Consider the following 27,552-nt stretch of genomic DNA (forward strand, 5'->3'; position numbering starts at 1 on the left):
TTTAGCTGAATTCATCATTGTCAACCCACTGGCAATCAAAAATTTCCACATGAAACTTCCTGTGGAGGACTAACTTCCAGAGAAATTTCTGACCTGGAGTTTTGTCAGAGCTTTAATGCCTAGTTGTCCATCTGAAAACAATGGCTGTGCTGTTAATCATAATGGACAATTAGGTCAGTAACCCCACTGCCTTTTCATTTTGCTGTGTACAACTATAGACAAATCGATTATCGATGGTCACTGGCAAAGATACAGAGTTGCAAAATCTGTTTTTACATTGTCTTGCTACTGAAAAGGCACTGTAAAAAGTATGGAAGCAAGAATTTCATACAGTATATACTGTAAAATAAGCCTTGGATTCAACATTCCCATAATGCTCTTTGTCCTAAAATTTGAATGATGAAGTTAAATTAAGCAATTGTTCCTTATTTTCAGTACAAACACACACAGACACATATGCACACATTTTTTTCCTTTTGCTTCTGCTTCTTGCGAAGTCGCTTTGTTGTTTTAGTAACTGTATAAAATAACCCCAGCAGGCACTTTTCAAAGGCTGGAACTACAGTGATGGCCATTTAGCTCTCCAGGTAAAAAACGTCATTACTGTGGGAACTGCTCTTTCAGAGGCTCAGTCTGTGAAAGACGGAGGGACACGGCGATTTTTATGGCAGCCAGCTCTAATCACATGACATGTCTTTTTGGTAAGGTGAGAGCCTATTGGTGTTTGCTCGAATCTGGGACATAAATACAATTCAACATTTTCCCAGAGCCGGGGCACCACAACTCAAGTAAGTAAAATTAGGTGAGTAGAGAAACTGCTGACAGTCATTTTTGGTGATGTCTCCAACCCCTGGGAGCCTGTTTTACGTTATGGTAAAAGCCATATCTGTCGGTCTTATGACATACACCAGTTCTACTGCAATTTCCCACCAATCAATAACTACAACTGCCAGATAGTGATGGCTGAGTCGCTACCAACGGCAACTTCTCCCCATCTTTCCAAAAAGATTTTTTTTTAGTCTCAAATCTCTTGTGTCTAAAATCCTCATTTCTCGCTCTCTTATTAACTTCTGATTGGACAGTGCCCATTTGGGTTGTGCAAGGAGCCCCTTTGAGATTGAGCCGTTGCTAATTTGGTATCCGCATACTTAATAATTACAGTACATCAATAAAATGTGGCATACAGAACACTCAGTCCAGATTCACGCAGCTCTGAAAACGAGCATTGCTAGAGACAACTGATGGACCCCTCGTCTTTGGATTACAACTAACACCTCTTAAAACCTGTTTTGTCAGTTTGATGAATTATCTGAAAAGGTTATGAGTGCAGATGCGTAGATTTTAAGTTCACTACAGTGATCGACACTGAATTATGGTTTGGTCCTTTTTAAATCATATACAGAGTCCTCAATAGTTCCTCTGTATGTGTTTGTGGGCACACTCACAAACACACACGCATGAACAAAGAAATTCACATTTCACCATTAGTAAGTTATTAACATGTTTCTCTTTGTTTACCATACTGCTGAGCTGCATAAATATTCTGCAGACAGCATCCAGGGAGGAAAATGAATGTGATGTCTTCAGCCAATCACAGGTACACTACAGCTCATTACATAAAAATGAAAAAATATTGCCCCCCCCCCCCCCCCTTCTCCCCCAGGAAACAAATAATGATCAAGAGGCCTGCATCAGAGACAGCCTGGTGGGAAAGTGGCCTTGGCAGATAAGGCTTAAAAATCACAATGTGCTGCTCTGTTCTCTTCCTTTCTGGAGAGCCATTTGCTGGTTTACCTTTGTGGATGTGAGACTGCCCGATTAGCATTTGCGGCAACAGAGCAAGGAGAGGAGGAGATAAGAGGCAGAAAAGCAAGGCGTGATCGCTCTGATGGGCACAAACATAGATTAGACTACAGGGGGCTGGCAATGGTAGCAAACCAGAAGCGCATATGCACATTCGATTATTATGACTATTACGGTTTTATGACTATTTTATGATTTATAGACGTACTTAAAATTGACTGTTTTATCATTACGTCATCCAGCAGCTGCCCTTATCCAGTGTGACTTGCAATGCCTAAGATTACAATTTAGTAGTGTACATTATCTAGAATAACATTTATCTGCAAGCATCTAGAAGCTGCACCTTTATCTTTATCTCAGCTTTATTGCTGGAATTAGGGCTGACAGAGTTGTCAAATGGGTTCTGTCATAGCATGTGTCACCACCTCAGCATGCAGCAGCCAAATAAACACTTGTGTGTTCACTACGCCACAAAAGATAACCATCTGTTTCTCTAGAACACATATATATATATATATATATATTTTGATGTTGCATTCTCTCGACATTGTGTCTTTCTTCTTCCACGGCTTGTATGCCCCTTCTTTGTTGCTTTGGGCTTATCTTTGCTTGCGTCAGTGCTGCATGGATTCACTGATATTTATTGCATGCGGATTGGCTGATACTGTGGGCTAAGAGAACACGACTCTTCCAGATGGTTTAGTGATCAGTGAATATGCACAGCATCTGTGCTGCATTTAGCTGGAAAAAAACCTTGTAATTCTGCAGAAAACAGCCTGATATAAACAGTTACAGTCACATTATATTGTTGAACAATCATTTTTCATTGGCTGTTGGCTTTCTCATGAGCTCAGCTTGTGAAACTTGATTCTCAGGGCCAGACTTACTAAACATTTTCATAGGGGGCGTAAATCTCGCAAAACTGTTGCCTCATGCAATAAAACCCTTTACTGTACTTATTGAACTGCCACACCAGCACCCGTATGTATTAAACCTGAGAAAAGCCTACTTTTAGCGGGTTGGATAATATATACAGTGCTAATAAATGGATGAAAAAATGGCATGTGTGCTGTAACAGCACCAACACCTATGGACACCAAGTGTTTACAAGAGCACTGTCACGGCACTGCAGAATCTCACAGCTCACAATCTCCTGTGCACCGTACCCTTGTGCAATACAATGTTGCACCAGCACATTCACCCAAACTCTGGAAGCACCACTTTGAGTATAAATATGGATATGACACATGGCTTGCGTCCCAAATGAACACAGCACAATGGACTTTTTCCATGTTTCCCCTTCACTCAGTGAGAAACCTACAGCAGCATAACACTCCAAGAGGGTCCAAGAAGGTCATCCTGAGAACATGAGAAGCATTTTGGTGAAGAATGCCGGATCCATAGGTGACTCTTCCATCTCAAGGAACAGCTGTTTTCTAGCAATGACGAGAGATGAGGACCACAGACAAGACTGGCTGTTAGCCAAATACCCAGATGGCAACTGCTTGTCACTGCAATCGTACGATGTTTGCTTGCATTTTAAACTTGCATTTCCTTACTGCTTTCAGAGGAACCCTTGTTAGCATTGCCCATAACTGTAATGTTTATTTCTTTAAAGGTGGTTTTGCCTACCCTTTTTACCGTTGCTTCCTGACAAATGTTCAGAACCCAGTCATGCCACAAATTAGCTCTTAACTGCCATTTGGGCCATTGTCTTCATTTTAACAGCTAGTTGTAGCAAATACCTCACCAATCTAATAACATGAGCACATACACATTTTCACAAAAAGTGATCAGCCTCTGATGCTCAGTACATACTGAGATTTTGCATTGAAAAATCATCAACATTGCATCCTGTATACCACACAGGCAGTGGAATAAAGGGAATAATTATTCTTTTTCAGGGCTGTCTATGGGCCTAAAGATCTGCTTCCCAGCCTTTGCTTCCAGACTTTACTCCGACCTCCTTTATTGCTGCTGCACCAACACATTTTTTATCAGTTTCAAACCGATCCAAATCCATACATCACTAATCAATTATTATCGACTGCTTCTGTACAGATGCTTTTTTTCTAATACCTAAAAAGCTTTTGAATGCCATGACAAATCATATTAGAGTCGGTTAATGCCTTTTTTATGCCTGTCTAAAGTTTGTTGAGTGCATCCTGTGGCTCGAAAGGAAAGCGTTTTCAAAAAGTAATTGCATTTCAGGGCCACATGAAGTAAATCATACGGTAATAGCGCAGGAAAGTGAGTTAGAAAACACAGTGTACACTGGCTAAGGGAAACTGAGGACTGTAGCAGCCATTCTGCACCAAAAACAATGATATTCGAAACCAGAACCCTCACATGCATAAAACATCTAGAGAGATTTTCACCGCTTTGTTCTGCACCAGCACACGATCTACACAAAATGTATCGGTCCTTACAGGGCTACCTGAATAAGAAGGGCCATCTTTGGCAGCTAGAGGAGCCGTAGAGGTTTCCTTCCCCTGTAAGTTTTCTTTTTTTACAGGGATCAACATGTCCTCTGAGCTCTCGGCCAGCAGGGGACTGATCCGAGTAACACCTGTCAAAGCAAGCACTATTTTTACCACCTTCAAAATAATTGCCTCGACCACAGGGGCGTACGGGAGCGTGCACGCTTCATTCGCCTGCAAAAAGGTGTGCCCTAACACTGTGTCTCTAAGTAGGGGCAGGGCCACAGAAAGGGACTTGTACAGTTGCTCTCTTGCTCTCCCAACCCCAGGGGCCTGTGTTGCCACCCTGATGATGTAAGCACGGAACACCTATGTCACGGCAACAGATCTCATGTCACACCGTGGCGCACCACAGAACAATGGGGTCTGACTGGGTTTAGCTGACTGCAGCGTTAGTGTGAACGTGATGATTGACAGCCCAGCACTGTTGTTGCACCAGAGAGGAATGGGAGAGATGCTCAGCAGAGGACCAGAGAAGTGGTGGTGGGGGGTGGGGGTTGTTCGCACTTCAATTCGAACAAAACTCACACTCAGGGCGAACACCAGCCAAGCACAAGAGAGAGAGGAAGCGGGAGAGAGAAAGTGCAAATAGAGAGAGAGAGACAGAGATTGCTTATCGCTGCTCCATTCGAAAAGCTTCGCCCCAGACCTGCACAGCTGCAACGGTGTGAACGCACAGTGGCTGAATGCCAGCATCCGAATCCAGCTGCTCCTCCGCGGTGCTCTTTGGAGAAGCAGCGGTCCTCGATCGAACCAGAGCGCATTTCATGAAGTTGATGAAATCAGAGCCGCGGGGCTTCCGGACAATACGGCACGCAAGACAGTCAGCTGTAAGACGAACCCCTTGCAGCGCAACGGGGGACCCACTGTAACCCAAGCACCCTCTGCACAAGATCTTTATGCCACTCATCTCCCATCTTTCAGATACAGCAAGTCTATCGAATTACACATTACCGATCTCTGCCCAGGAGACACAGAGCGAGACTGGCTCAGAAGAATTAATGCTGAAATGAAGTCGTTAAAGCAATGAGCTGATGATTTAATTCAAAACGACGGTTTGGTAGTGGAAGGCCACTTTCTGTGTGGAAAAATGGCATACAATAGATTCACATGATAAACATTGCGCGGTACACAACAGAGCGATGTTTTACAGAGCTGCAAGGAGCAACAGACACATTTACTAACAAGTTTGAGATATCAAACACACTTCCCTGCAGCAGAAAGAAAGCAGTGAATGAAACCACATGGGAGGAATTGTGAGCATCCCTGCTGAGAGCAGAGAACCAGCCCTTTGCTTTCATTCGGAGGACTTTCATTAAAAAAAGTAATGCTTTACCTCAAAAAAGTGAGCTAAATTAACAGCCAAGGAGGGTGAGAAGCCATTGCCACAAGTGAACTGCTTTATCTGTGCTCCCCAAGTCACAAACTGCCCCACTTTCTTACTCCAAATATTTCACACTCCAAAACCAGCAGCATATCTCAGATGAGCCTTCGAGCAGAGTGAAAGGAACATCACCACTGTATGGAAACACAGCTTGAAAAGCCACTGACAGGATGCCGAGGGGAGAACTGCACTCACCGGTGATGGGCGCTCTTCTCAGCTCTTTCTCTCTTTCTCTCTCTCTTGCTCACTCCCTGCTCCTGCTTCTCCTCCGTCCTCACCCTCCCCTGCCCACAAAGTGAATGAGCCTCCACTGCGCTGAGGACCTGGTTTCTATGGTACTGTACTGTGTACTGAGTGAGCGGGTGAGGGAGAGAGAGAGAGATAGAAAGAGAGAGAGGGAGCTGGCGGGCGAGCTACTGTAACGCAAGTGTCTAGAGGCAGATACTTCACCCGGCCCCAGAGAGCAGTCGCGAGCGCTTCATAAATAACCTCGCAGCCGATCCCCGCCGGCGCTACGGCACCACAGCCACAGCCACTGTGGGCTGCAGCTGCTCACGCCCCGCTCCCCGCCGCACTCATTAAGAGGGACCAGTCTTCCTCCTCTTTCTTTTTTGTTGGTCCTTTGTGGAGGGGAAAGTAGCATTTTTATTCATTTCATGTTCAAAAACAGGAGAGGGACAAAAGAAGGGGACCGCACGCGCCGAGACGCATGAATATTTATGGGTGCGTCCTCATGAATATCAAAAAATAATAATCACAGTTTGTGAATAGATGCCCCTAAATTACATCCAGGCACGTGCTGAATTTGAAAAAAAAAATGATGGAGAAGAAATCAAATGTATATGAGCACTGGGGGAAGGGAGGTAATATCACATCCTCTATAAGGGGAAGTGAACACACGGTCTCCTTTTGTCCCTATAGATTGGTTAGTAGTTCCATTGTGCGTGTGTGTACTCTGAACCATGAAGCATGTATCATTGAGTTAATATGCTTCTGGGTGAATCTCGCCTCAGTCTGCTGCCTCGCCGTGGTCATGCGATTTGCAGTGCTTTCCCCAGTAGAGAGATCGCAGTCCCCACACAGCTTACTTCTAGCCAGATTAGCATCAGTGTTTTTCCAACTGCAATGAGAAGGGAAGGGCTCTGAGGTGGGGGGAGGGAGGTGTCGGGGGGGACTTGATGTTGGTTGTAGGAAACCCCCCAAGTCCCCTCCCTGCTCCTTTGCCCTGTGTGTAATATGCAACACATTAAACAAACCTTACAGAGAGACCGGTAAATCGATGGAAGGCAACTGTGTGCAGAGAAAATGCTATTGATTCATAAGGAATAAGACATTAAACACTGGAAGGGTGACACATCTTCAGATGAAATCATCTCTCGCCATAATAAACCATTCACGCGATGAACACCATATGCATGATGAGATAGTGTTAAGCTGCGGGGCATCCAGAAAGGGGATGTTAGTTTGGATCCAGAGTAATAAGGGGCGACACGATTCGACACAAGCGCACCCTAAAGCGTGTGTCAACACTGAGGGTTCCTGCTCCAACAGACATGGCAAACGTCGTCCCAAGCATCAACAAGCAGTCAATATCCTTGAGTGCCTCCCACATACAGTTACAAATTGGAAGATGCTTTTCCGCCTCAAAGCACACGTTGACTTATTTCATGTCGCACAGCATTCTGTCACTCTTGCGTCGTGTTCCCTGTGATCATACTGTGCTGCATATGCAAGAAAGAAACAGATAATCATCTCCAAGTTGCACTGTGTTATCTTTCCCCTGCACAGAGCACATTTGGCACTATTTAGCCCTGAAAAAGTGCACCAAAGCTGAAACCATTCTGGTTTAGCACAGCTCAGGATGCTCCAAGGACAGTGGCGTGAAGCCCAAACGTCTCACAACTCGTCCCCATTCAGAGTGACAACAGCCCCATGAGGCAGGTGAATCCGGGACGGACACATGAGGGAGGCAGGTACTTTGCTGACACATGACTGACAGACACGTCCAAGGTAACATTATGCAACTATTGGCCAGTGGCCCACTGGAGTGCCTAACGACATTGGCTTATTATTGCTTTTGGTTAGTGTTCAGTTTCGGTGGAGTAGCACCAGCATACACAGCATCAGTCTGTCAAAAAGGATCAAAAATATACAAAGTATCATTTAGTGATGCAATACTAACACCCTGATTTATGCAAGTCATTGGGAGTCCCCCTTGGGAGAACCCCTTGGCTGGGTTACTGTATGATCATATTGCAGGAATGCATTTATTGTAATACAACCTTATAGAGTAAGGTGACTACCTTGCAGGAATTCTAATGCATGGTAAACCCTCGAATCTTACTATAATATTTGTGTTCCACAGAGTGTTAAGGAGAGCCCAGGTGTTCTGCAAAGAAACGAGCCCGCAGCTTGTTAGCTGAACGTCAGCCAGGATGGTGTTTGGCATCTCCCAGCAGGTTCCTTACAACAAGCCTTTAATTTAATGTATATCAGTGCATATTTATGCATGCATTCATTTAAATTTGATTGCCATGCCAGGTGGGGCCACATCACAAGCTAATGGAATTCTGTTGAGCTTGTGTTGAGAAGTTTGATTAACAGTTGTTTTTATTTTGTTTGGGGAATTTTTGAGCCCAAAGTGTTGTGGTGCCAGGGCATTTGCAGAAGACTTCAATTACAAACAGCAGAAGACAACCATTCATCATCAAAGGCTTGGTTTTCGAAAGTGGGCAAAGGGCTGGTGGAAATCCTTTTGAACTCTTCAGGCATTTGAATTCTGAGGAACACTCCCATAGCATGCCGCTCTTTCCTTATTCACTCTGAATAATGACTGAATGATGTCTTCAAAAGGCCAAATCTCTCAGCATTAGCACGTTATGGTACACCAGCACCTTATCCAACGAGCGCCTGAGTACTTAGAAGGGAATCCGGAGCTTAAGGGCAGAAACAAGAGAACAGGTGAAAGGGTACTGAGGAGCGGCACCACAGCTACATTCACAGAGAAACAAAATCTCACTTTCATCACATTTTATCTGAACGTCTGAAGCCAAAATGCAATATACAAAATCCGTGATAATCATCTTTCGCGTTACACATTGTGCCCAACGGCGTGAGAAACGGGGGAGAACAGCAGAGAACAGCAGCCAGGACACCAGTGACACCAGCCTGGCTTGCAGACAGGTGCCACCGGAGCGCCACCGTCATCCTTTGTAATCGAGCACACATCAGTTCCCCATTGTCACACCCGGACACACAGGAGCCCTTATCTCCACACCTGAAGCTCCTGTGGGAGGAGTTCACACAAAAGCAGTCCAGGCGCAAACACGCCTCCCTTGAGACCCAAGGCCAGATGAAAAAAAATATATTTATAATGAGATCGGAGCATGCTTGCCGTTACCCGAAGAAGCTTTTGCTTGATTTAGCGTAGGTATGGAAAAATGGCACCATCCACAGAGGATGAGGAATGTGCAGAATATCTGAAGAATGCTGAATAAACGGCTTTTCCACCCTTATTCCACATTATCCTCCAGTATCGTCCTGGTCTTTGTCGCAGAGCTATTTCCTCTGTAAATGCTCTGGCGCAGATAGAATGCCAACACACACATACACTGGCGAGAAGCCCTCGGCTGGGATGACAGACTGCTCTGGAGTATACCACAGCTCCTCATATTTGTAATCCGCCTGTTTCTGTGTACCGTTTCCATGGACATTATTCCGCGTTAATATTCCACTTGAGCGACGGCGCTTACCGCTCCATCATGCTGGCTGCCCCGCATGCAGCACAAATCAAATTCACGATTGTAATCCGCCCGTTACTGTGTACCGTTTCCTCGGACATTATTCCGCGTTAATATTTCACTCGTGGAGACAGCGTGCAGTGCTCCATCATGCTGACTGCCCCACATGCAACACAGTTGCTGAGGATGATGCTGGGCCTCAAAGCCGTTGAAGCAGATGCAATAAATTCCCTGCATCTGGATCCCTCAGATCGACTGTGAAATTGTGGCACCTCATGCATCTTTATAATAAAATCTGTGGTGAGGGACTCTTCTGACGATGCGCAAACGTTGTTGGCCATCTTTGAAGCTGACAAGGTCACCAAGTTGCCTTTTTACTTCAAGGTGACCTTGTGGAAAAAAATGTCGCCTGCTTGAATATATAAGGCGGTCAATCTGGGTCCACAAAGACGCATGGATTTGCTGGCTGTATGCACACAACACAGGACTGAAATGTTGACTCCATTTGTATATTTATATCCAAAAATTTATACAAAACTCCATAAAAGACACATGCACTGCATGAATACAATGAAATATACTTGCTACATAAAATGTGACGTCAACAAGATAAGTGGATTCCATTTTCTTTTACTTTCAAAGCTTGAATTCTTAAACTCAACCTGAGTTATATCTTAATTTTCCAAAAATAATCTTACCAAATTAGAGCTGATGTAATTACATACTACAGGCAGAACACAGTGTTGTAACAGTGATCCTGGACATCAACATACTTATATTACATTAAAGTGTACATGTAGCCTAATAATGGTTTATCAAAAACAATATTATCTCACCACAAAATTGTAAATAAACATCACTGTAACTGCTGACATTATTTAAAATGACAGTGTAATAAATTATACATAACATCAATGTTGTGTCAGTGTTGATGTCCAACATTGAAATAATACCTCCTTTAGAGCACAGTTTGTGAACATTCAGAGTGGATTCCAACCAAATATCAAACTATCGAGAGGGATCATTGCAGCACCACGATGGCAAATGAACAAATGAAACTTAAGTAGAACAAAAAATGACGTATTATAAAAATGAGTACAGATCAATTTAATCACATTTTAGAGAAAACCACACTTTGAAACCATATATTAAGAAAGTAAACAATATTTTGAACATTGCCCAGAATCATTGCATCTGCTTCACTTTAGCATATTACAGTCACCCACATTTTCCACAGCTCTCTCTTTTTGTATGGCAGATTAATTTTCATTGACGCGATGGTGGAAAATCTCAGTAAATATTTGAAAATGAAATGCTGCACTGAGCAGGTGTCATCGAGTTTGACTTAAGTTTTCATTTTCACACACACACATATTTATATATATCAAAAAATCTAGACAGAACGTCATGTGCACCGATGGCTCTGTAATCTCGAAAGAATGAAACGCAAAATCCATCAAAGTCGACAGTTTGGTGACACTCGCGCTCGGCGAGGAAACGGTCGCTCGCCCACAGCACCGGACGGCACATTGTATTGAGAGAGACTGTCTGTCAGTGGGATATGAGAGCGTCTCTTCATCTGGCAGTGGCCATGATGATACCTCTCAATTCCCCACCTGCCCCTCCCAGCATTTTAAAATGCATGACTGGTTTGCCAGGCCGACCTCTGCGTTGGCCTTAATGGAGAAAACTCACTCTCCATATGATGCTCCATTTTACATCACTCTTTTTAATTATGTACCCCACTGTCCTCTCGGCTGCGGTTGCTCTGAAGCATTAGCCTGATGCACCGGTCTCATAACTAGAGAGGGCTCTCCAAACCAAATCCAATTCAAAAAGGCCATTGTGTTGAGACAGACAGGAGCCCAGGAAAAGAGCTTTTTGTTTTGTTTCTTTTTCTTTTTTTTCAAAAGTAGATCTCCTTTAAAAAAACAACAGGATTGTTTTTACATATGCACTGAGACTCACCTTAGATAAGGATGTCTGGCAAACTGATAAACAGCAATATTGTAATACACTGTAATGAGATGGGACAGCTCTCAGACAATGCATTTGTTTCAAGAGCACACCAGAAGGGTTCAGCATTCGTGGGGACAGTGGATTCCACGAATCGAAGAGCAAAGCACCGTTCAAGTATACTTCTGTGCGGCGTGGATCTTTTGTGTGCACTGCTACAATGCAGCGAAGTGGTGTTACAGGACCCTCCCTGTCGCCGTGGGCTTGAGCGACGTCTCAGGCACAGCGATGAAGTGACAGTTTTGCTTCCATATGGCGCGCCTCTGTACATGTTTGAATATAGCATTATCGCTGCTGAATACACACGGCCCTTATCTCGGGTCTTAATTACATGCATCAGTGAGGGTCACCTTGCAAGAATGACATTCCTCCTAATGACAAATTGATGTCTGAAACATGCGGCATTAAGAAAGGAACTTTTACAAATGACACAGGGGTCCCAGAGGCCTTATTGATTCTTCATGAATTATGTGCAGACCCCACTGCAAACTGGAGGGAGGGCATAGTGCGGTGTCATTATCTGCCATTGGTCTGTAGCGTGAAAGTCACATGGTGAGATAGAGGAGGGAGACGGCATTTACGTTGATTAAAAAAAAAACTGGCTTCAGCAACGTCGCCTCCGCCCACAAATCATAAATTCATCAACAGCCACAACATTTGGGGATGTATGCATACAACTGTTTTCAACCATCTGAATCATTATTCATCATCACCTTATTAATATTCTGTGTATGGAAGGGAGGCTGATATTATGGGAACAACGCTGATCTGAGTACCACATCCAATGAAACTGAGCCTATGAAAAGCATGAATGACACATGATGCAACACCATTAGCAATGGCCAGTCAAAGTGCTTACAGGCATTGTGCAGGGAGGAGTCAATGGTGGCATATTCCAATATGAAGAGCTATGGGTGTTCTGTGCTCCAGTACAGCTAAAATGCTAGCCATGATATTGATAACACATGCAATGCATGATCATGCTTGACTTGACTTTATAGAAAATGGTTTGTGTACAGTTATTTTGATTCACCGATCATCAAGAAAATCCACTCTCAGCAACACACATGTCATGTTTACTTGGTCCTTATAAGCAGCTGTTTGCCACTTTCCACATGCCTGTGGTCCAACATGGCAAGGTATGTTTTAGGTTTTATGGTAATGGTACCATGTCCTTTTGCATTACTGTAATGAAGCGCAGGTTATGTAGATTAGGTTATGTCAGGTTGTAGATTAGGCCATAATTGTCAACAACATTGACAATTAACAACAACAGTTAAAGAACTATTTACTTCATGGTTGCCTATATGAAAATGATTATCAAAACAAATCTAATGAATCATTTTTGTAATGATCATGATGCACATCATGTTAAATTATATCACAGTCTACCGTAGATATCATCTTTTCATTTTACAGTGGAAAATAATGCATTTATCTCAGTAAATTACTCAGGAAACTATTCCAGGCATTTGCATTTACTGGTTCTAGATTGCACACTACAAATATACACTAAAGAGTTACCCGATTGTGTTGTATACAAATTCACAGGTAATCGAAAACCCCTTGGCAAACATTGTGATCTTTTTCATATGAAACAGGTCGGCTGTGAGAGAGAGAGAGAGGCAATAAAACTAACACCATCAACGTCAACTGCGAAGGCTCGCTGTCAGTGCCTGTCTGTTCAGTCAGCCTCAGCTGCGCGCTGCTCAGCGCCGGGCAAGCCTAACACAATCAGGATGAAATGTCAGAGTGGCACTTGTCGTGCAGTCTGTGGCTGAAATTAGATTTGTCAGACAAGACAATTTTGGTCCACCTTCCCCTCACCGCCTCCCCTTTCAGTGCCCACCCCCCCCCCAACCCCATCTCACAGCTCACCCTCTTATTCAATTTCCAAATGCGGTGCGTCTCGTCCTGGACATTTTCTCAATTGCCCTTGTTGTTCCATCCCCCCCGATCTATCCTGGGGCTAGCAGCTTTTAGTGGTGCTTTGCAGAAACAGAGCACAATGGATTCCAGGAAATGGGAATGATAAAGACTTTAGTGGTGACCAGGGCATACCGTGTGGCATTCTGCGATTCTGTTTGCCAAGCCTGCAACAGGATGGGGAGACAGGAATAACAACCCAGCACCAATACCCTTACTACTGTGCTGTCTCTGGGATGTATGATGGAAAGCACCTGTAATGACCTATATGCCAAATGCCATATATTCACCAGCTGGGATAACTAGGAAGTAAGCGTAACATTACTGTAGAAATAATGCTCTCAGAACTCCTTGTAAGTACTCACAATATGTTTGGTGCAGAAGTGAATGCTTCCCAATGTCATTTTTAGATTTGCTCAGTGATCAGAACTGTCCGCGTTTCATTATTTTGCGGGCACACATATGAATGCATGCTCATGCAAATACATACACACACACACAAACACACACAGATGTTTGCACAAACACAAACACATACAATCACACACAAACATATACATGGTTGCACAAATGTCCTAAAGGAATTTAGGAAGTTGTTACAAAACTGACATTTTACATGCACTATATTTTCACCCAGTCAGTGAGTCAGGTGTTGGGAATTATTAACATTTTTTAAATAATCTTTCAAACAGCTGCTCAAAGGCATTGGGAATAGTCTGGTATTGATGCAAAGCTCCTCCCAATGTATTCCTTCAGTCGATAACAGCATGAATATCACCACTTAAGGCCAAACCCATCAATCAATAAATGGCCAGCAAATGATCAGTGTTCTCATGACTTAGGAGTTTCATTTCATAAGGGTTATGAGGGACCAGCCATTATCCCAGTCTTATGATATCAGCATGTAAGATGCTAATTAGGACCATGCCAGTGGAGAAAATGCACTGGAGACGATCCATGGAGGTTCCCATGTAAAAGGCAATAGTACCTACACCTATCCAGCTTTGACACCCTTGGGAGTTCCTTACACAGTCTCAGTGTACAACCCCATCGTTAAACACAACTTGGGTTGATTTACTAGTAAAGTACCAGGCATTTGTAAATCAGCCCTGTTTACTTGGTACGACCAATGATTATTTTCTCTTAGATTTACTTAAGAATACTCTCTGACTATTTTATGTGCATTCTAAATGTAAACTGCTACCCATTTTTTTTTATCTTTTTCAGAGAAAACCCTGTGGCACCATTTGAAATGGTACAGCGAATACAACAGCCTTTTCTTCCATGAAAGTTTAAACAACTGTTTGAAGTTAATTCCTCCCCATGTTATGATGGCAATCAATACTCTACTTGAGCTTTGGCTGTCTAAACAACAACAACAACAAAAAAACCTCTTAAAACCTTGCCCCCATTAAGTCCAGTCCTGGTTCCTGGCAGCCATTGTTGCACCCACCTGTTCCATAATCAAGGTATCCATAAGTAAACATTTACTGGCGGATCCCAGCACAGCGGGGTTCCTGTCACAGCGCAGGTAGGCTAAATTATTTATGAAGCCTCGAGAGGACTGTAATCTGGAGATGAGGAGACAGAGCGCACCCTTGTTCATATTGAGTATACATATAAATACTGTATCCGTGCTATTTTCTGTGCTATTGTACCACGGCAAGCTGTTTTATTAATTCATGATAACATATTGCAGCAGTGGCGCTGCCGTGGGGTAAACAGCCCTTTATGGTTCGTAATAGATCTCGCCATGTCTGGGGTATTGCGGATGCTGTTTGCATTGATCATCAAAATTAAAAAGAAAAAAAAAAACACTTCGGAAACGGGGCGCCGCTCTCGGCCTGATAATGCGTCGTGTTTTGTTTTCGGCACATTTAGGTTAAAAATTAAAGCGGAAGCTTCTTTCGCCTGTCCCCGTCCACCACGCGTAGCGCCCACACTCAGGTATCACCTCGGAGCGCTGCGATTGATCCGACCCCCGTGGCTTTATTACGCGCTCCTGAGCCGGGGTTTTACTCGCGGTGCGGTGCTGCGGAGGCGGCATTAATTGGCGATCGGTTGAAATGCTTGAATGATCTATCTGTACCTCTGCCCAGGGGAAGGCAAAGCTCATTAGGTGCAACCTACGGCAAGAGCGCCGGAGGTGTTACGACCTCCCTTCACTACGCCCTGTTGTCCTCTCTCCTGTTGATTACCTGTGTAGCCGTGTGATTCTCCCAACGACTTAACAGCTCCGAGAGCTACCACTCAATGCCATAATACTCTTGAACATAATACAAAGGAGATAATGCAACCGGGTGTAAATAATCCTTGTTTTTGCTAGAAAAGTTCCGTTTTCAAACCACTAAAGTTTTATATTACTGCATTATTGCATTGTTTCCGCACAGTCGTTCAGTTCCCTTAATCACTGGGGCGAAGAATGGGAAGATATCGCATGGTTCGATGATTGAGTGGATTTCAATTGTTAAAAGCGAATCTTTTAGCTCTTACTCTGGTTGATTTGATATGCCGTGCAGATTAGGCTTCTGCGCATTTCAGGGTTGCACAACACGTTACCCATCCACGCTAATGGAAAACGAGCAAACGGAAAGGTCCTTAACGAATGGTCTAGGCAATGCTAATGTCCTCGCTCAACAAGAAACTTAAGTTTAATGGAACTGAGCAAGAGGCATTAGGCTGAAAATGATGTAATAATACGGACAGACTTTGAGCTGGGCTCTCAATGGAGCTGTGACCTCAGAGAGACTGTGCTTCTGCATTAATGATGCTTTTGACACCAACAGAGTTGTAGGGGTAAATTTAGGACTACTGGTCAGTAACAGTTAAAAATAACTTTATATCTTTTCCTATCCTGACTAATGAGTAGATGAGTGTATTCAATCAGCTACTCTACACCTGTGTATTTGGTCATTGCAAAAAAATATTGCCAAGGTTTTGTCAGTGTTTATAGTGTAAACTTGGTGGTTAGATACAGTTGTCAGTTGACAACATATTGCTGACATATTATTTCTGAACATTCTAGCTGTTTGTGTCTTTAAACTTTGTGCATTTCTTCATCAGTTTTGCAGTTTTCATTCTTTCCTGAATGTTACTAGCCATGTACCATTATTATTTTGAAAATACACAGAATCATCAACCCAGAAGACTATGTGTGCTTTTAGAAATGAACCACAACGAACGAGTTCAGTTGGACACACTCAGCACACACAAAGTAAGTTGCCCTCTTAATACAGATTTCGAAATGCCTGCATTCAATCCATCATTCCTTCACAGAGGCACCACAGGCACATTTTAAGGGACCATTAAGCAACAGGGAAACTGCACTGTGCACTTAGGGCGGGTCTGGGGGTGGGGGGAGTTTGGGGATGATGGATAGTACCTTCATCCTATGCATGTCAAGGTGAAAACAAGCTTGGTCTCCTTTCCACCCCAACCAGCAGGTACCTTGTCACACCCCCCTGCGGCCTATCTTTCTGTTGAAGCCCCCAGACCGCCACCACTCTGCTCATTTTCCACACTGTATAGTGTAGGGGCACGATGTCACTCCAGTCTTTGGTAAATGTGTGTGCAGTGTGTTCAGAAAAGTGGTGTGGAACTCCACATCGGGGAATCTGAGATTATCTCTAATGCGCTGGACACTGACTTCTTCTGGCATGGAGCTATTCCCAGAGAGAGAATGACGACCACAAAATGGCGACAGCTGCAGGAACACAAAGTTCTTCCTGCAAAGCTGCTCCTGCATTTTTCAGAGTGCAATTTTCTCTCCGCTTTTAAAGTCATGTCCAAAAAATGTAACCACCGAAGTAAACATGGCAAACCACTTCCAGCGTGAGGTGTGAGTGGCTGCCGACGGAAATTAAACCGAGCGTCAAAACCGCCAGAATTCATGTGGCATGACTTTGAGTGTGTTCGCATTTTGTTTTGCTTTTTAATGGGGGCTTTCTGTGCTGGTACTTTTCCTGCACTGTGGAACTCCTAACTAGCTCAGTGAAAGTCAAGAATGATCCGTATGTCTCTCCCCCCCTCTCATGTGCCCAAAAAACCCTAAAAGTGGATGGAAAAAAGATCTCTCCCTACTCGTAAAAGCTCTCTCAACCACTCGAAGTGGCTTCTGTTTAACCTCTGCCTGGCAGAAGAGATTCACGTCAATGTGTCGAAGACACACGGTGACATTTCACGTCGGCACTGCCCAGCCGCGGCTGCCGCTGGCACCGCCAGGTCTGTTTGATTTCACCCGTGACAGTGACACGGAGTGACACGGGATCCGGCATCTCGCCGCATGACATGTTTTTTTTTCCCCTCCTCAGGGCAGAGATCCATCTTGACTTAAACATCCCCGGGAGACAGTCCCATCACCTGCAACAGCGCAGATTCTCCCAACGTCTCAATCCCGCATGGATTTCCATTCCCGTTTATCGCTTGCGCTTTTTCTGTATGTCTCTCAAATAACAGCACAGGGAAATCTTCAATTGCCTTTGCAGCTATTGTGAGTAGCAAGCGAAGGGGTTCGAGATATTGCACCGGTGTAATCGGTTTTGACAGTATGACGCATTTTAACACTAGGTAACCTGAACATTTGAAACAACCAGTGCCCACTTTTAATATGCTGAGTGAATTGGTTTTAAAGGAGTGACTGGTCTGGACCAGGGAGTGTGATGTCCCAAATGAATAGGTACGCGTGCATTGCATTATAGGCTTAGGAAATGCATCACCCTCCCCTAGGCTGCTTCACAGGGGGATGTATGTGTGCATTCCATGAGGCCACTGGAGGGAATTACCTCGAAAGGCGGGTTAACTGTTTGCATATCCCTTCAGATCATGCAGTTTCCTGTTTAATCGTGTTGCCGTTTTTGCAGTGTGTGAAATGTGTGTGTCAGATCCTTAGGGAAGAGGAAATGGGCTGGGAGCATGGGTGCCTCAGATCCCTCACATCGCAGGACGGTGGAGCATTATGCTGTTGCCACACAACTGATCGGGGAAATACAAAGACGTCAATAGAGCGCCTCAGTCCTTTATCGACACGTCCCACTGGCTGAGCCTTCTTGTTGATTCTACATGAGGCAATCCTTTCAAATCCCCAAGAACTGTCTGTCATGCAGTTTCCTCCACCAGGGGGGATTGAGAACCCATATAGTCAAAAACATTCAGCAGAAACATTCCATTTTCTCTACTATTTAACCATAATGTGCCACAAAATGATCCATGGTTCACTTCACAGAACGTAACTGTTGTATCCTCTGACAGTAACTTAAACTCTTAACCAGTAAAGCAGTCACGAGGCTACACTAAATCAGCTATTACTAAAATTCATAGATACCAACTGACTTTCAGTAAATGCAGTTATGGGTTATATACTTAATAGAGGGTGTCAACTCTGAAAAGCTATCTAATTAAATGGGAAAGAAATTATGTCAGGATCATTGACTGAGTTCATTTAAATAAGTTCTTATTAATTGCACTGAAAATGGGTTCTTGAAAGTTACACTGCATGAAGGCATGCATATGCCATGTGAAAACTGATTGGGTGATGAATTGCATAGAAAGGAGTGCTGTAAAAAGCTGTAAAAAAATGGCAATATAAATTTAATTGTACCCTTGTTTCTTTGATGTCATAAAAAACCCATTCCTTTAGTAGCTTTAGAAAACTTTGGGTCTTTGTCCAAACATGCATGTGCAAATGCTATCTGTTTCTTTCTACTGCAGATTTGCATGGCTGCAATATACAAATTATTGATTTCTTTCTTAATTAATTGATAAGCGAGAAGCAAAATGGAAGAAGTTAAACATATGAAGAAGATAAATATGCGCAATAATGATTCTTGCATAACTAATGTATAACTGATTAGTGCTTTGGATTAATTAGTTTTATGAAAAAGCGTGGAAGTATTTGAAAATGTTTAGTGTTTGTTAGATATACCAAGCAAAGTCAATCTTTCCTACAAGGCTGAATAGTGATTGATACATCCCACTAGAAAATTAATGTTTTTTTTTTTTTTGTGACTGGAAGAAGCAGGCCCACAAATAGCAGTTTACCTCATTCACTCTGACAGACTGAGCAGCTCCTAAAGTAATTTCAATGCCAGACACACTACAGGCCAGGAGAGCCAGGCTGACAGTCACTGCCAATATAAACAGTGCCTGTTCAGTTATTGTTTTTTTAAATAGTCATACTCCAAGCATCTTTTAATATAAGCATTATTCTCAAAATAAGTATTATTTTTAATTTGCTGTTTGCCACATTCAGCTTTCAACCTGAGGCAGAAATTGCTAAAAAAAGACTTTTTTATAATAATATATAATTTTATTATACTGTTTTATTATAATAGATTATTTGCTGTCTGCTTCCCTTTTTGTGTCAGGCATATAGCAATACGAACACATCCCATAAAGATTTCCCCATAAAAAATACTCCCGCAAGTCATGAGCCACTTCTCCCCACTGCAGTGAAACACTGTGCAGTGATGTGGAAAAGTAGACAACAGCCGACTAGCACGGCGGAGGAACAACCGAACCCGTTTCCAGACACCGCACGCCAGACGCGTGGAAGTAGAGGACAGCAGACCAGTACAAATGAAGACTGACCAAACCTGATTGCAAGCGCCATGCATTCCTCCACGCAAAGAGCAGCCACCCTCAAACAGCAAACCAAACAGCAGGCTGTGCCATCGGCAGGCTGCGCCGACAGCGACAAGAAAAGCAACTTTTCAAAGCAGGGGGGGACACACGCTCCTCCACAGACCCGCTGGAGGACTTTCCGAGATCCCGGCGCCGGTGCTGGAAGTTACCTGAGTCCATGGGGCCGGGGCTCTGGTCGGCCAGCAGCAGGAGGAACTCCTGGCACGTGCTGGAGTCCAGCAGAGAGCTGTCGTCGAGGCAGAGGTCAACGATGAGGGCCACCGCCTTGTGGCAGAACGTGTCATGCTGCTCCCCTTCGGAAGTCATCCTCCAAGCCGCATCCTCTGCCTCCTCTCTCATCCGGGAGGACGGAGCGGAGAGAGGGCTCACGCGACGCGGCGCATGAAAAATAGATGCAACTCGCCTTTCCCCCTCGTCGCTCCTGTTCTTATCGCTCAGGCTCCAGGGTCTGCCCGTGTGTGTGTGACTGCGTGCGTGTGACTGTGTGTGTGCGTGCGCGTGTGGGCGCTGGGGATTGATGAATCACAAGGATCTCCCCCCCCCCAGGTACTCCAGGAGCAGAGGTGTTGCACCACGGGGAAATCCACGCACAAACCCAGCGCGCTTCAAATACAGCCCACTGGTTGCGCTTTAATTGGCACGTGTGCGCTCCGGTGTGAGGCGGCCCGGCCTCTCTGTCAGCGCACGCTCTTCCTCTCTCTCCTTCCTCCCTCCCTCCCTGATCCAGGACTATCAGATGGACTGAGCGCATGGCTAAAGAGGGGTCCCTCGCTGCCGGCACCTCCCCCCCTTCCCTGCACTGACTTTTTGTGAGTGTGAGTGTGTGTGTGTGTGTGTGTGTGTGTGTGTGTGTGTGTGTGTGTGTGCGCACTAGAACACAACCCCTGCTACACATTAGGAGAGAGGGGGCAGTGTTGGCTTGAAGCACCGAAGAACGCACACTTTATGGAGACGAATAGTCCCATGGGGACAAACGTACCCACGGACACAAATGTTAAATGAATGGGGACAATTGCACCCATGGGAGCAGCCGTAGCTCCGTCTGAGGCTTTACACGGTACCGCCAATTAGTAAATATATCAATGCATTTCACAAAGTTAAGATGAACAAAACTGACAGCAGTAAATGGATCACAAAATCATATAAAGTTAATGTGTAACATGACCGTCGACCAGTCGATTTTCTAGTTAATGTGGCTATTGCTTTAAAGAATGAATGTAATTTCTGTTTTCTCCCAGTTTCCTTGTTTTAGAGGCATCTGTTTCCTTTTAATATCACCATTATGGTGAGATATTGTAATTAACACTGATACAAGCTTTAATTAACTGTTGCCACCTTGGACCTTAGAAAAAGGGGGCACTGACATGAACCAACTTGCCCATGTTGCCACCATCATATGGGACATGCTAGAAAAAGCAGTCTGGGGAATAGTAATGCGTAAAAAACAAATCAATATGGAGAGGATGATGGGTTTACCTGACATTTTTCTACATTTGAAGAAATCACATGAACACATAACACGATTGATTGGTCGATTAAGATTTGAGGCCTCCGTCTGCACAAATCGATGATGAAGGGAGGAAGATCTGAGTTAATCTCTCTACCTAATCGGGTGGCCTGCTGCCGTTAACTGTAACTGGACTCCCGTCCAGGCCCTCATTCTTGTATTTCCTACTGTGGAATTTTCTAGGCCCTCTAGGCAGTGAAAATGGGCGAACATTCTGAACTGCACCTTCTAAGCCAGTGGTTCTCAACCGGTGTGCCGTGAGGCAAAGTGAAGCGTGCTGTGGAATTTTGAGGAGCCCGATGCGTTTTTATATAGGCGTGTGTGTGTGTGTGTGCGCACTTAAACTCTGTGAGAAGACTGATGTTTTATATTGTGCTATTAACCCTTTCGCACGTAACTTATTTTTATGCTATGTAGCCCGCATGTTAAGTTACATGGTTCGTTATGTTTTCGTTAGCGTTATTAAGCTTCTCATAGTTTTCAGTCAGCATTTGCTATATTTTTAAACATTAAACCTCTGTTTCCTCAAAGCTAAGATTAGCTAGAATTTTTCCAATCTAGTGTTCTAATCGCTCCGGTTTTAGCATACGCTCTAAACAGCAAATCACACCAGTGTGACTGTGCGTGCAAAAGGGTTAATGGAGTAATGTTTTGTTTTATTTAATTTTAGTATGTTGCTGTTCATGATGCCGCACTATGTCATACAAGTTCTTGCTCCTATGCACTTCAGTGCATTTTTAATAAATCATACAATTGCCTGTCTGATTTAACTATCTGTTTGATAATTATCTGACAGTCTGCTATAGTGCAATATGGGTCAGATCTCGCTAATGACATTATAGCCTATCATATTATGTGCGACATTCTTCATAATCGATAAAGAACTTTAAGTTGGTGTGCCTTGACGTTCTGGTTTGACCTTTTGATGTGCCCCAAAAAGGTTGAAAACCTCTGTTCTAAGCCACAGTTTACTGCACACGTTCATCCAGACCTCAATGTATTGTTGCTTTCAGACATTTTCAAAACATTTACATTCATGTTTAGGGTCAGGCTTACGCTCTGAACATAATGATAAAATTTACATAAGCTACATGTACATCGGTTTGTGGTTTGAGGCCTATGGCAAGAGCTTCGGTCATAGGCTTGGGCTCCACCCTGCAGCCATACCCTTGACGTGCCCAGCATTCTGTTCCTCTTGCACACATGCACACATGCACAACCTCCTTATTTCCTGGAGGAGGCTGCCATGGACAATACAGCATAGTGGTGAGGACACACACTTGATCATAACGAGGTGGTCGGTGAAAAACTGAATTAGAAAAGGGCATGGCCAATATTAACATTGCTGTGCAAGCAGCAACCTTTTTTTTTGTCCAGAGAGCAAAGTTTGTGTTGAAAGGCAACATTTTTAGTACACCTACCAGTTGTGGTTGGCGCTTTTTCGCTCTAGTTAGACATTTTCATTGTAATGAGAATAATACCTAAAAAGCATAATCAACATGACCCCAGTTCTTACTCAGCTAATGTTTCCACAACATCGCAATGCGCTGGAGCATCACAGCAACATCAAGAGACAGTTATGTGTTAGCCTGGTTTGTTACTCTGAATGCATTCTCATGTCACCTGAGTTGCTTTTTCACATTTCCCTCGACGCAGCATGATTTCACCCAGGTATCATCAAATATCAATTACCGTAGCAACGCCTCATTTCTTCATGTTCAGCCTCCTGTGTCACTGCCTATTACTTCTCCAGTTATCGATGTGAGAATTATTTTTGCAGGAGCATAAAAAAGGGAAACAAAGCAAACATTTAAAAGAATAACTTTCATTTGTCTTTGCTCCGTGTTAGAAGCCCCAGAACAGCCAGGCAGCACAATTGCAAGTTTCTGCACAAACAGATAATGTCATTTGCTGCAAATCTGATTATTTCTTGCTGACCTGACCAGATTTTCAAGAGGTTTCACCTTGGCCTTCCCGTGGCTCTCCCTTTGCGCTGTCAAATTCAGGCCCAAGACGGAGTGGGTGTCCTTTCGAATGACTCACAGAATCTCTAATCACCAGTATCGATTTGGCATTTCAGGTTTTACACAGCTTTATCTGAGAAGACCAGCGTGGGCCTTTGTTTTCGAACACGGCAGTCTCCTTTGTTGTATCACCAAAGCAACAGAGATTTTCGAGAGATAACCCAGATAGTGTCGGTAAGAAGTGCCATGCCATGTGATCTGATCTGTCCAGCAAGACAAAATCAAATGGGGGATTGTAAAAGTGGGGGAGCCCCTGATTTTTGTCCTTGCATGCCCTCAATCCTTTAATTTTTCAACTCTTAAATGAGGATTTCTGGGGTTTGCAAAAATAAAACATTGTATTTTACAACACAATAGAAAAAGAATAGAATCTGATTTTACTTACATGCTCCGATGGAGTACCATTTAATGTCTAATTTCTTTTTTCAGCTCATTTTCTAGCCTTTGAATTCATTTCTTTTTAGCCACTGTCAGTGACAGGGCTCTGTTTTTACTCTCGCTCTCACTTTTGTGTTAATAGATAGATTAAAATGTCTGAGTGAAACGGTGCAAGGTTTGAGGAACGAGAAGGTAGCTTTGAATTTGAGCTCAGAGTCTCTAATAAAAGGGGGAGACAATCAAGACATGATGGACACTGACTCAAAAGAAACTGAGGCGAATGGTGAGGCTAACCACAAAGCGCTTTGTCCGTAACCTTTTTTCAAGGAATTTAAACTTTGATTTGAGGTCTGATTGAGTCTGGGCCTGGGGAGCAGCGAGCCATTTCACAACTGCCTTGAGTTAAAAACAATTAACAAGTGAGTGTGTGAAACCTTTTCTGAGATATGTACCAATTCTGAATCATTGTTTGTAGCAGCCATGTTAAAATGGGGGTACATTTTCTGTTGTGCCATGTTAGTGATTTCCAGCAATTACTGTGAGTGCAACTGCAGGTCACAGAGATAGAATATTCGTGAGGGGAAAACAAAGGACAACATTTCAGTGCTTGCTCAAGAACATCGTAAAAACAGCGACATAAATACAGACACAGAGCCATAATTACAACTGTCCAGACTATTTGCATAAAGCAAAGTTCAGCTGTTTCTTTAAGATTGGTTTCTTGGTCCAAGAAACAGCACTTTTGGTGGCTCTTAAAAACCCAGAGAAAGTTTTTAGATGGCTACACCAAGCGCTTGTCATATTGCCTGCTAAGGGCCATTGGCTCAAGCTGTGCTTTTAGTAGAAATGTGAGCACCCTGCAGTCTACACCCTTTGAAGTACACTTCAGAGGAGGATCGCCGAATAGACCAGAATTCGGAATGCACTTCAGCATCATCTGACAGTACCAGGAGAGATTTTAGATCAGCAGTCAGAGCTGGTAAAAGGCTGTAGACAGAGTGGTGTAACTATTGAAACCTTGGTATGGAGACCCTCTGTTGAAAAGACTTCTGCAGTTAAGCTTAGCATTGATGACATAAATATGACAGTCTGATGAAAGCAGCTTATTCCTTGTGTCCCTGGGAAGACAAACAACTAGTTAGTCAGTTAATTCTCCCAACTTTTCTCCAACAATTATTCCAACGGCATACTTACAGAGATATTCATTTTTAGGTGTCCACTATCTGCTCCATTCCCTTTGTCTTCTTTCTCTCTCATATTTCAGAATTCTCAAATTCAAAACGAATTTATTGGCATGACCAGCACTTCCAGTTAGTAAGCAGTGTCTTTCACATGCAGTTATACATCACATCAGTGAGTACTGCCGTAAATGTCGACGGTGTAATCAGTGCAGCACACCGGGGCCCAGAAGCTGTCAGGGGCCCATGTAGGAAGGCAGTTTTTTTGCTGCTTTATTATTGTAGGTGGGCCCTCTCAGGCATTGACCGTTTCACGCAGTCTTCAAAGTAATCATTCAACGATGTCACTAAAATTACTTGTAATTGTGATAGCTATATACACCACCTTCCCACCAGGTGTATAACACTTACATTGTGGAGTCATAGCCTATTTTTATGTATTTTTATTTATCCTTATTGAAATGTTCTAAAACTGCATGTTTTATTAACCCTTTCGCACGTAACTTATTTTTATGCTATGTAGCGCGTGTGTTACATTACACGGTTCGTTATGTTTTCATTAGCATTATTAAGCTTCTCATAGTTTTCAGTTAGTATTTGCTATATTTTTTTATGTTAAATCACTGTTTCCACAAAGCTAAAATTAGCTAGAATTTTTCCAATCTAGTGTTCTAATTACACCGGTTTTAGCATACACGCTAAACGGCAAATCACAACTATGTTAAGCTACAGTCATTGAGCAATTATTTACATGCACCACATCAAATGACTATCTCCCTTTCACATGTGCATGCTTTCTTCTGCCTTGAAAATGCACTGCTCGACAGGAACACACCAAAAAGTGTTTGTGAACAGTTCTACGTGGATGCACCCTCTTTGGCGCAGCCTGCAGAGAGTGGTTAAAGGTAGAGATTTGCGCCGCTTTTGGTTTGTAATATGACTTAATTTGGCTGCCGCTCACTTCCACCCCTGCAGAGCGGGCTGCAGGGGTGTGACTCTGCCATTTGGAACGCAGACTCTGTGTGCGACTGGGAGGAGTGAACCTGCACTGTACACGCTTTCTGCATTTTTCCATCATTCCCCTTCAAGCTTACTGACTGTCCCCGAGCAAACCTGCATTCAGTTCTGGTACTGGTTAGATCTACACATTAAATGATTGTAAAGGAAGCTACCGTGTTTTCTCAAAGAAAGGCGATGGCCATCAGATTATTAATTAGAGGGTGATCTGATAGCAGGAGAGAGGGGGTAGGCCTTGCTTTAATCAAATGTGGATGTTAACAGTATCAAAGGCACAGGCTGAACCCTATGACCCCCTTTTTATCTTACCATTCAGTAACAGATTTTAGCAAGTATTACATTTTTGTTAACTGAAGTGACCAATGAAACCATAACACCATGTAAGGGTGGGAAAATCTGACTTGGCTTCAGTTCTATTGCTAAAAGTTGAGGCCATAAAGATAATGCCATTGAAGATTAGTTCACGAGACAGCACTTTGATCCTTGGTCCCTCATCAGATGAGCGCATCTTTTGAACGATGGCCAGGTTCACTCGGCAGAGGACCTGCGTTTCACATGCTAATGCGCTCTTCCGTCAGCCTCCTCCCTGATTAATCCCAGGGCCGCAGCACGACCTGAAGCTGCAGGTGTTGAACTTGATTTGGACCGGCAAAAATTAAATAAATAAATAAATAAAGGCAGAACATAAAAGGGTTGCTCAGAACTCACTCAAAGCGATGCTAATCAACCATTGTCTGCTTTAAAATCTGTTTTCCTCCCAGACTCCAGCAGGATGATTTATGAATCTGGGCTCCCTCCGGATTGCGATTGCAGACTTGCAGGCTTGGCATATTTTGCCCCTTTTTTTTTGTTGTTTGGAATGACATTTTTAGCGGAACTCATGCATTGCATTAGAACCAGAGGAAATCGTTACATTGTGGAACGGATTTTTATTCCCTAGGAAAATGGCTGCTGAAGTAATCTCCATATCTGAGTATCTTATCTCAGAAGAAAATCCTGTTTGTCTCAGCAGCTGTGTACCCAAAGCAGAAAAACCCTAGATACTAACTGTAGAGTTATGAGCTGACTGGCTAACCAAACCAATTTCACACATACCAGGAAGAACCCATTTATACAGTTGCAAGTGAGCATAATCAATAAGTATGATTTCACATTATTTCATGAATGAAAAAAGAATTTTGATTAAATAAGATATAAATAATGTATGAAATAATAACTAACACTTCATTTCCTCTCCCAAGGCACTTGCAAGTTTCGGGTTCTGCTTCATATTTGTTGCCATTCAATTGTAAGGCAGAATATATCAGTTTGGATTACTTTCATATGAACTATGAGAATTTATAACTGAATTTAAATTATTTGGATAACCTCCTCAGGAGAATTAAGATGTATTTGGAAGGTTGTTATTTTTTCTGAAATTTACCACAAGTTTTTTAAAGAGCATGGAAACATGTAATTTT

General features: G+C 43.3%; 1 protein-coding gene across 1 annotated transcript in view; it reads right to left on the reverse strand.

The window, feature by feature from the left end:
• Positions 1-20,294, reverse strand: part of LOC118779218 (synaptotagmin-6-like) — a 43,063-nt gene extending 22,769 nt beyond the window's left edge. Inside the window, exon 1 of the mRNA XM_036531197.1 lies at positions 20,138-20,294. Within this exon, the coding sequence (XP_036387090.1) occupies positions 20,138-20,294 (157 nt within the window). The remainder of the gene's footprint in view (positions 1-20,137) is intronic.
• Between the last annotated feature and the right edge of the window lie 7,258 nt (positions 20,295-27,552).

The sequence above is a fragment of the Megalops cyprinoides genome, chromosome 6, assembly GCF_013368585.1.
Source record: "Megalops cyprinoides isolate fMegCyp1 chromosome 6, fMegCyp1.pri, whole genome shotgun sequence".
Taxonomy (NCBI): Eukaryota; Metazoa; Chordata; class Actinopteri; order Elopiformes; family Megalopidae; genus Megalops; species Megalops cyprinoides.